We start from the raw sequence: 10,466 nt of genomic DNA, 5'->3' as shown, positions 1-10,466 counted from the left end.
CACTTTTCTCCCTCCTGGCCTCGCCCTGACCCGCCAGGACTGGTTTGCAGCCTCTTCCTGTCCTCTAAGCTCCAGGTAGTTGGCTGAGCCCCGCCCGCGGCTCTTCACGCCCCCCCCTCCCGTGCCTGGGTTGGAGGTAGGCTGGGCTGCACCGCAGGTACCGGCAGGTACCGGTACCGGCTGTGCGGTGCGATGGAGTTCAACACCTGGAGGGCCCTTCAGGAATAGGGCAGGCCCGCGCAGCAGCGCCAGGGGCTGGCCTTGTGTTGGAGTCATGCCTCTCGAAGCGTGCAGGGAGTTGCTGATGCTCCCCTTTCGTGCCATCCGCCCTTGACTCCTCAATTTTCATTTTGTGTGAGGCAGTTGTGTGAAGAGTGAAGGTCTCTTTCGGAACCAGCGTGGTTTTCACATGTGGGCTGGTGGTAGCAGATTTCTTTGAGGCTTACTTTAAAAGTTTACTTTGTCCGATAGTGTTGTGCAAGCAAAGTCAAGATATCGAGGCTACCGCACAGATCCAGCCACTGCCACAACCGTCTCTCCCACCGGCTGCGCCTATCCCAGCTCCTCAGGGCACTCCTTCCGTGGAGGAACTTATCCAGCAGAGTCAGTGGAACCTTCAGCAGCAGGAGCAGCATCTCCTTGCTATGAGACAGGTTGGTTTAAGATTAGCACTCAACTGGTTTATCCTAGACTGCCAGTGGCTGTAAAAATCAGAAGTGAAGGGGGAGAGGAAGGTTTCCTTCTGATTCGTGGTGGTGGCATCGTGTGTTGGCGAGGAGAGGGAGTATTACTTTGCTTATTTTTGTTCTGTGGCAACTGCCATCGTCTCCTTAGAACAGATGTGTCCGATCCTCTAGCAAGATTGATCTTTGACTAAAACCATTTGTTTACTATGTGAAAAACCTTTTTGGTTTGCAGAGTGGAATAAACTGTGACTGCTTTAATCTTTGCCTATAGCTGTAGGTTGCTGGGAACTGCAAGACATTCCAGCTTGTAATATTCTAAGGTGGATTCTGATTAGGGGAGGAAGGGAACTGCGTGCTTTGAACTTGGTTTTTGCAGGCGATGTTTTGCTGTTAAAGGTACTGGGAACGAAACTGAAGAGTTCCTGGAGGAAGGCAGCATGCCTGGATTAGGTTCTGTACATTTAGGAGCTTCCTGAAATAATTTTTTTTCACGATGGAGAGATTTTAGAGGTGGAAATGAACTGGACTTTTCCTGAAGAATGAGAAGAGTCTTTTCTTTGCAGAAACAAGTAACTGAAACATTTATATGTGGTCATGTTGCTTGTAAAAGGTCTTGGTCCTCAAGAGAACTACTTAGGTTAAAAGGACAGGGATACAGCAGCTTAGCTCTTCAGAAGAACATTGGATGTAATATAATTATTTTTTATTATTTTTTTTCTTCTTTTTTTCAGGAACAAGTCACATCAGCAGTAGCCCTTGCAATTGAGCAACAAATGCAGAAAGTTTTGGAGGAAACCCAGCTAGATATGAATGAATTTGACAACTTGTTGCAGCCAATAATTGACACTTGTACGAAAGACGCAATCTCAGTAAGTGATCTAAACCTGAACAGTTATTTGGTGGTGGTGTGGATTAAGCAGAATTTGAATTTTGAGATTGTGTGGTAAACAGCAGCTTGGTGGTTGTGCTGTGTGGTAGGTAAGATGATAGCTGTGATTTGAAAAGTTCCCTTCTTGCAGTTATTTCAGAGGTCCAGGAAGTCCATATGACGTGAACACGTTAGACTAACTGAAAATATTTTAAATGTGCTTTTCTAAGGCTGGCAAGAACTGGATGTTTAGTAATGCAAAATCTCCTGCACACTGTGAGCTGATGGCTGGGCACCTGCGAAATCGTATAACGGCGGAAGGAGCTCACTTCGAGCTTCGGTTACATCTCATCTACTTAATCAATGATGTACTGCATCACTGGTGAGAATTAAATTGTGGTTTTCAGTTTGATATTTTGATTAATTTGGTAAAGTCTCTCTCTGCTAGAGGCATTGTTAGTTTGACTAGTCCCTTTTTATTTTTAATGTGCTCGTTATTTTTAGCAGCTGTCTTAAGGTGTCCATAGCTGGCACAAAGATGTAGTACTTTAATAATTAAATTCAGCTTTTCCCATGTTTATATTTTTCCTCCAGACAAGACTTTACAGTAAAAAAGTAAAGGAGGGAACTCTCTATTTTATAAATTCACTACTTTTAGTATAGCAGAAGTTGGGATGAATTGAGTATTACAATGCACTTCGTGTTACAGCGAAAGGCAGTAACTCTTCTTTCCATTCCTTTTTGAAGCCAGCGGAAGCAAGCACGAGACCTTCTGGCTGCTTTACAGAAGGTTGTTGTGCCCATTTATTGTACCAGTTTTCTAGCAGTGGAGGAGGATAAGCAACAGAAAATTGCCAGGGTGAGTATCTGGGTTTGGTTTAACTGTGAGCTCTGCTTCCTTAGGTTAGTGCTAGGCAAATGCACAAATACGAAGATGGAAGAGGACCACTGAGATTTTTCTGGTGTGATTGTCTTCATCAAGTCTACTACAGGATGTGCTATAATTCATGTTTAGACTAGAACTGTTAAATAAAGCATAGGTACTTTTATCATAGTCATGAATTTGTCTGAATCTTCAGTGGTTCAGAGACAAGTCCCGAATTCCTAGGCCTTTTGACAAAGCTAGAAACATAAAAATGCTGTGCCTCAATTTTTCTTTTATTGTTCTTAATTTCTGAAAACCTTTCACTCTTGCATTTCTGCAGCTTCTTCAACTATGGGAGAAAAATGGGTACTTTGATGAGTCAATTATTCAGCAGTTACAGAGCCCGGCTCTTGGACTTGGCCAGTACCAGGTTAGCCACAAAAGAAAAGTAACAGTTTTCTTATTGATGTAAATATTTTGGAAACACATTTAGGAAATATTTTCCTTTTTTGAAAGGTAAATATTCATCTCCCCTTTCCCTCCCCCCACTCCCCCCAGCCCCCGGCATCGTTTACAAGGGATTACAAAAATAATGTAAAACATAACCTTGTTATTTCAAGCATTCAATAATCTGGCTACCAGAAAGTTGGTTTGCATTGTAACTACTACAGTCATGAACATATTTGACAGTGTGTTCTCTCTTTGTGGAAATGAATGTTTGGTAAAAAGGAAACTGAAGAAACCATAGCTTTAAATTGTATACGATAAGGATAAAAATTATGGCAGCAGGGACTATTAATTTTTAGCATTAATAATGAATGCTGTTGATTTTAGCTGTATTTCAAAGTATAGACAGTGGATTCTAGGCTGCAGAGGATATTTTGGAAATCTTTACAGAGCTTCATGGTGTGACTAGGCTCTCCTGCCAGCAGGTTATCCTGGATTCTCATGCGTTTCTTGGGAGAGGGTGGAGAGAATACAGGAGATTCTGAATAAACAGATAGGATGACTGTTTTAGGTACAGTGTTAACTTGTTCTTCTTAATTTATCTCATTTTATCAGGCAAATTTGATTACTGAATACGCAACGGTAGTACAGCCTGTACAGGTAGCCTTCCAACAGCAGATACAGAACCTGAAAACTCAACATGAAGAGTTCGTAAACAGTTTAACGCAGCAGCAGCAGCAGCAAATACAAATACCACCACTAGAGAATGAGGTGAAATCAACACCCCCGCCTCAAGCCCCCACAGCAGCACCAGCTTCGGCTCCACCATCTGCTCCGGTTACACAAGCAGGTACTAACCTGTTCTGGGGACCTGGGCAGAAACCAGAGGGTGGCAACGCTGTGAGATTATTTTTTTTTTTTTTTGCTCCTTTTTTAGTAGTGAGGTGCTGTGCTGGTTTGGTTCAGGCAAAAGCCTGAAACTGTTGGGAGGCTTGCAGCTGGCATGGTCTGATGCTGGAATATCAAAAGAACCAAAGAGACAAACGTTAAACAGATCAGAAATCCTCACTCCCATTAATAGATTTCTGCAGAATGTTTACACATCCAACAAAATTCAGATGGAGCCTGTTGTAGGTGTGCTGGTGTTTTATGGACTACATGTCACCTGGATGCTTATAAATAGTCTTCAATTTGTTTCAGATGACGGTAAATCTCAGCTGCCTCTAGCTGGTTCTACAGAGTATGATGCAACAGGGTCTGGAGTGCAGGATCCTGCCTCTGGTGGACCACGTGGCCCTGGGTCTCATGATCAGATTCCTCCCAATAAACCACCCTGGTTTGACCAACCTCACCCTGTTGCACCATGGGGTCAACAACAGGTAAGAAACACAGTTCTGAAACAAGATGCAGAGGGAGGTGGAGGGTCAGAATGACCATCTGGGTTGTGGAAGTGTGGTGAAAAGCTGTGAAAGGTACAAATCCAGATTCAAATGCCAAGCAAAGTATAAATTGTATTTCAGTGTGTCAACCGTTGCACTTTCCCTGGGAACAAGCAGAACAGGAAGTACGGTCTCAAGTACAGAGCTGTTTGGTTCAGTAACAGTTTGGTCTTTTCCTGTCTTTTCTCTGAAACTGCAGTTGTTCTGACCTTGTATTTGGAAAGTTCTTTCACTTGGGCATGTTGCCTATGGGCTATGTTTACTTTTAAAAAGTAGATTGTTTTTATTGCAGTCTTTATTTTTGTAGCCTAATGACCAGGCTTGTCTTCTCCACTAGGGACCACCTCATTGTCCTCCGTGGAATAACAACCATGAAGGAATGTGGAACGAACAGAGAGATCAAGGCTGGAACAATCAGCGAGAGACACCTTGGAACAACCAGCCCGATCCTTCTTGGAACAACCAGTTTGAAGCACCGTGGAACAACCAGCATGAACAACCTCCATGGGGTGGGGGTCAAAGGGAACCTCCATTTCGAATGCAGCGGCCACCTCACTTCAGAGGCCCATTTCCTCCACATCAGCAACATCCCCAATTCAACCAGCCCCCGCATCCGCATAATTTCAACCGCTTTCCACCTCGCTTCATGCAGGATGATTTTCCACCTCGCCATCCCTTTGAAAGGCCTCCTTATCCTCATCGTTTTGATTACCCCCAGGGGGATTTTCCTCAAGGTAAAGTGTGTACCAGGCCAGGTTTTCTTATGTTGCGATGCTGATTGCCGTTACAAAATTTAGTGCTTTGGGGTGACAGCTTATCTTTGGTGGACTGTTGTGGTTTTCCTGAGAAATGTCGAGTTTGGGGGTTTGGGAAGCTACTGCTAATAACTCAGTAGGAAATACATGCTGAGTTGGATGCTTCCTGGCTTTTTTAGTCTTCCTTCCCTAACGGATGCAGATAACCAGAAATTGTAATCCCAACTCAAGTCAGCATCTCTAGAGGCACCCCTTTTTGTGACTGTATCACTTTAAAAATAGTAAGCTCAAAGGTAAGAAGCAGCATTTGCTTGTAAACTCATTCCCCTGCTCTTCAGGCCATAGGTGAGGGCTCTTTAGCTGTGCCTTCCATCGATGGAGGAAATTAGAGGAAGCCAGGCTGGAAGCGTTTGTTCTTGTGCATACATTCATCCATGCCCTTCTTTTCTTCTCTTTATTTTTACTGAAAAGCTCTCCAGTTACCTGCCTTAATGTTGTGTGGCTTGGTGTAGCGTCTGGTGAAATGATCCTTACCTCCAGTTCTCCGTTCTTGTTTGGTTTGCTGTCCTGCTGGAACCTGGGGATGTCTGAGAGTGTAGTCAGCGCGCTGCTGGCCTGGCCTTTGGGGCTCAGATTTGGCTGTGGGCTCCCTCATGAAGTCTGGTGTAGTTCTGCCATGATGTAGTTTCTATTTCACATGCAGAAGTTATGATTATTCTGGAATGATCCTTATCAATGTAAAGTCTAAAGATCACTGTGGTTCTGTATGACAAGCCACTTAAAAGAGCAATTATGTGGCTGTGTAGGAGTTGCTATTGTAAGCTTAAAAGATTCTCAGTTCCCCAAGTCCAAAAAACATTGAAAATCGATGAATTAGAGCTTTTATATTTAGGATTGTGATTTACTTCTTCAGTAGAGATTGTTCCGTTTTGTTTTTTCCTCCAGGTATGTTTGTTTATTTTTTTAAGAGTTCTGGTAACGAGTAGGGAGAACAGCTTTTCTTGTCCTGGGGAAATTAAGGTTTAAGCTCAGAAAAGATGCTCTGTTTTGGATTGTAGTGGTGATCCAAAACATCTATTGTTTCATGTAAAGTTGTGGGAGGAGGGGATCTACTAAAACAGATGGCTAAAATTAGGAAAGCAGCGAAGCAATGACAACTCAGACCGTGTTCAAGTTCTGGTGAAGATGAGTCAGATAGTACTGGCTGAAGTGGCTATGGTGGTGGCTATGTCCTGGTTTCAGCTGGGATAGAGCTAATTTTCTTCCTAGTAGCTGGCACAGCGCCGTGTTTTGGATTTAGCGTAAGAATAATATTGATAACACCCTGATGTTTTAGTTGTTGCTTGAGTAGTGTTTATATTGGTCAAGGACTTTTCAGCTTCCCATGCTCTGCCAGGGGCACAAGAAGCTGGGAGGGGGCACAGCTGGGACAGCTGACCCCAACTGCCCAAAGGGGTGTTCCACACCATATGATGTCATGCCCAGTATATAAACTGGGGGGAGTTGGCCAGAGGGAGGGGTCGCTGCTCGGGGACTGGTGGGTGTTGGTTGGTGGGTGGTGAGCGGTTCCATCACTTGTTTCTTATGAGGTTCTCTCTCTCTCTTTCCTGTTTTCCTTTTAATTACTTCTTTTTAAAAAAATTATTTCAACTACTAAACTTCTCTCAACGCATGAGTTTTCTTCCTTTTGCTCTGCCAATTCTCTCCCCCATCCCACCGGGGGGGAGGGAGCGGCTGGGTGGTGCTTAGTTGCCAGCCGTGGCTAAACCCCAACAGGCTGTAATGGCTTTCCTGGAAAACCCATTGGTCCTGCTGCAGAAGATGATGATTTTCAGTCTTGCGTTTTTCTCTGTACGGTGCAGTGAGGATTGGGATGGGTGTCATTCACTTCTCTGTTTTGACAGGATATTATCTCTACCTCTTCTCGAAACGCCTCTTTTAAACAAAGTCTTTTCTTGTCACCTACTCATGTGAGTTAATTCCTGCCATGCTTATTTCTTCATATACGTTGATTTAGCACAAAGGCAGAACTAATTGCAGGTCCATGCTAAGCCACGATTGTGTATTTAGGCTTCAGAAATAGATCCCACCAGTAGCTGCCCTGCTGTGTCTGAAACCTTTTGTCCTTGAGGGTATCTTTCTTGTGGTACTTTCCGACCACAGTATGTCCCAGAGTAAGCAGCGGCTTAGGGTTAAAGCGTCCTGTTGTCTTGAGAGCGGCTGCTATGGCCAGGGAGGGAGATGCACTGCAAGATACTCGGGGAAGTGGACCTGTAGCCAGCCTCTAGTTCTTCAGTTCTGTTGCTTTTCTGGATCTGCAAGGCTCTGGGTGCCAAGATTGTTTTTTAGTTTAATTGCACTGATTGAAGTACATTTCTGGTTGCCTTCCTTTCCCTATAGCTAAATAAAACGTTTTAACCCTCCCACTCTGCAGAAATTGGACCTCCTCATCATCATCCTGGTCACAGATTGCCTCATCCTGGAATCAGCGAGCATCCTCCCTGGGGAGGGCCACAGCACCCTGATTTCGGGCCTCCCCCGCATGGATTTAACGGGCAGCCTCCTCACATGCGGCGGCAGGGCCCCCCTCACATGAATCATGATGATCCCAGTCTGGTGCCAAATGTTCCCTACTTTGACCTTCCTGCTGGACTGATGGCTCCACTCGTAAAAGTAAGTGTTTGCAGTGGGCCCTGATGAGGTGGATTAAAAGATCAAAATCCCATGGTCAGCATTAGGGACAGTTTAACATGGACATTTATAATTTCAGATCCTTCCATCCAGCAACCATTAGCCAAAGTTCTTACAATGTATTCAGGGGCAGGAGCTGGGGGAGAAGGTAGTGAAAATGCTGAGGTTTTCAAGTGTTGTGTGCCAGTGAAAGCCGGTTGAGCTCATAGATGCGAAAGACTAATTTACTTTTGAAAAGCTTACCCCCGTCTTTAGAAAACAGAAATCCTCAGTGATTTTTCAGATGGCCAGAGGGACCTTGCAGTTCTCAGGTGGCCACTGTGTACTAGTTTATTGTATTCAGAGTTCTTTCTTACAAAGATGTTTTGCAACATTAATGCTACATATACAAAGAATGACAGAGAAGGGGAAATGATTCTGTGTCAGGGTCGTTGGGGATATATACATTTATGCGTTCTGTGTTTGAGATGAACAGATATGTCTCTCCCATCTCTAACTTTGTGTTACTCTTGGCATACAGCAGCTCTGGCCAGGCTTCCACCCAGCCACTGTTATCATAAACGTGGATGGATGAGATCTGTGTTTTATCTCCCTGGTGATCCAGTTAATGCTGCAGCGTGTGTAGTGCTGGCTTTTCTCCTAGAACTCAAAATGGTAGCGATAGCACGAGAAAGCATTGGGTCATCTGCAGAATGCTTAGTTCTGGACCGTTTTTTATCCAGTAGTGAAATGTGAGGTCCCTACACAGTTTAATCTGTATTTATCTCTTCAGGTAGCCACCCCATGACACATGACATGAACGTAATTTGTTTTGTTTCCGGCAGCTTGAAGATCATGAGTATAAACCTTTAGATCCTAAGGATATACGTCTTCCACCCCCAATGCCCCCCAGTGAGAGACTACTGGCTGCAGTTGAGGCATTTTACAGTCCACCATCTCATGACAGGCCTAGAAACAGGTAAGAGCCGGTATAGCTAAGAATATGGTAAGGAAAATGCCCTAAGAAGCTGTCTCAAACCACAAAGTGCCTCTCTCTTCCTTCACCTCTGTCTTGGTTCTTCTCATGCCGTAACGAGTGCTCTTGTTGTATTTTAAACTGCACGCGCTGTGTGATCTTGCACTGAGATTTGTTGAGACCTTTTTGCCCGGGCCCTTTGTTCCCTACAAAATCTAGCAGAAATCCTGAATGTCTCCGTTGATCAAAGTAGAATTTTACAGATGTCGGTTCTATGTGTGGTTGATTTATTGCAGTGAAGGCTGGGAGCAGAATGGACTGTATGAATTCTTCAGAGCTAAAATGAGAGCAAGGCGGAGGAAAGGTCAGGAGAAGAGAAATAGGTGAGCGATCCTGTCTGCTGCCTTCTGATGCGTGCGGTTCCTTCGGAAGGTGCTAGGAACACCTTGGGCTAAATGCAGAGGGAGCGTCTGTTCAGCAGCATGCTGATGGAATAACAGACTTTCAGCTTGCTGGAATTTCTGCCTAACGCGCAGAGAATAGTTTTTTGCCACACTCAAGTTTTCACTGGGTTGTCTGCAGAAATACAGTGCAGCAGTATATTTGCGTTTCTCGTGCTTCTCCCATGAGTTTCACTGGGGTTTCTCTGCTTTTATCTGTGCAGTGGGCCTTCTCGGTCTCGCAGTCGGTCTAAAAGCCGAGGTCGCTCATCCTCCCGGTCCAATTCGCGATCTTCAAAATCATCTGGCTCCTATTCGAGGTCACGATCTCGCTCTTGCTCTCGATCACGATCCTATTCCCGCTCTCAGTCCAGGTAGAGTACAATGGGCTGATTCTTGAGAACTTGGGGGGGGGGTGGGGGTGTGTGTGTGTGTGGAGAAACCCCAGCCCTCAGGGCTGAATGAGGAGCCCTGGGTGTTGCTCTGGTAACTTGTGCACCTGATCTCATGTGCTCTCCCTTTCCAGAAGCCGGAGCAGGTCCCGCTCTTCTCACAGCCGCTCGCGATCACGGTCACGATCAAGATCGAAATCGTACTCGCCAGGAAGGCGGCGCCGGTCCCGGTCTCGCAGCCCCACTCCTCCGTAAGCTTTTGTTTGTTTATTTCTCTTCTTACCCTGGGTTGTTTGGAAAAGTACCAACAGGGGTGCTTTTCTCATGAGCTGGGTATAATCATTTCAAGAAATAGTAGAAAAGAAAATGGAAAGCGGATTTAGGAATGATTTATATGCTGTATGGAGAGAATATAACTCCTTTGGGGTGGCTTCTTGTTCCATCAAAACACCATGCAGCCATGGAGGCCTCGTATGCCTTCCTAGGAAGCAGGAGGAATCCTCAGAGTGCTCTCTGGTGGGAAACCTGGAGAAGAGAAGGCTGCGGGGAGACCTGATTACGGCCTTTCAGTACCTAAAGGGAGCCCATAGGAAAGATGGGGAAAATCTTTTTAGGAGGGCCAGCTGGGACAGGACAAGGGGGGATGGTTTTTAAACTAAACCAGGGTAGGTTTAGACTGGATCTAAGGAAGAAATTCTTTACAATGAGGGTGGTGAAACCCTGGCAGGGGTTGCCCAGAGAGGGGGTGGAGGCCCCGTCCCTGGGAAGGGGGTTGGGCTGGGTGACCCCTGGGGGGCCCTTCCAACCCAAAACATTCGATGATTCTATGATTCTGTGAAGACCGCAGTGTTTGATTTCCCTGAGAAGCAGGTGGGGTGTTTCTGGCACCTTTGTAACTCCATAACCCAACAGCTTTATAAAATATTAG

At 45.2% G+C, this 10,466-nt stretch overlaps 1 protein-coding gene across 1 annotated transcript in view; it reads left to right on the top strand.

Annotated features, from left to right (window-relative positions):
* The first annotated feature begins 560 nt into the window (after positions 1-560).
* The window catches only part of LOC104124418 (calcium homeostasis endoplasmic reticulum protein), a 13,598-nt gene continuing 3,692 nt past the window's right edge, over positions 561-10,466 (top strand). Inside the window, exons 1-13 of the mRNA XM_035892309.1 lie at positions 561-653; positions 1,418-1,555; positions 1,785-1,936; positions 2,302-2,413; positions 2,760-2,849; positions 3,482-3,716; positions 4,067-4,245; positions 4,643-5,039; positions 7,495-7,733; positions 8,576-8,709; positions 9,003-9,089; positions 9,371-9,520; positions 9,673-9,789. Coding sequence (XP_035748202.1) covers positions 645-653; positions 1,418-1,555; positions 1,785-1,936; positions 2,302-2,413; positions 2,760-2,849; positions 3,482-3,716; positions 4,067-4,245; positions 4,643-5,039; positions 7,495-7,733; positions 8,576-8,709; positions 9,003-9,089; positions 9,371-9,520; positions 9,673-9,789 — 2,039 coding nt within the window. The 5' untranslated portion in view covers positions 561-644. The remainder of the gene's footprint in view (positions 654-1,417; positions 1,556-1,784; positions 1,937-2,301; positions 2,414-2,759; positions 2,850-3,481; positions 3,717-4,066; positions 4,246-4,642; positions 5,040-7,494; positions 7,734-8,575; positions 8,710-9,002; positions 9,090-9,370; positions 9,521-9,672; positions 9,790-10,466) is intronic.

Source organism: Egretta garzetta, unplaced genomic scaffold, assembly GCF_000687185.1.
Source record: "Egretta garzetta isolate BGI_Z169 unplaced genomic scaffold, ASM68718v1 scaffold4, whole genome shotgun sequence".
NCBI lineage: Eukaryota > Metazoa > Chordata > Aves > Pelecaniformes > Ardeidae > Egretta > Egretta garzetta.
This window is presented reverse-complemented; position numbering and strand designations above follow the sequence as displayed.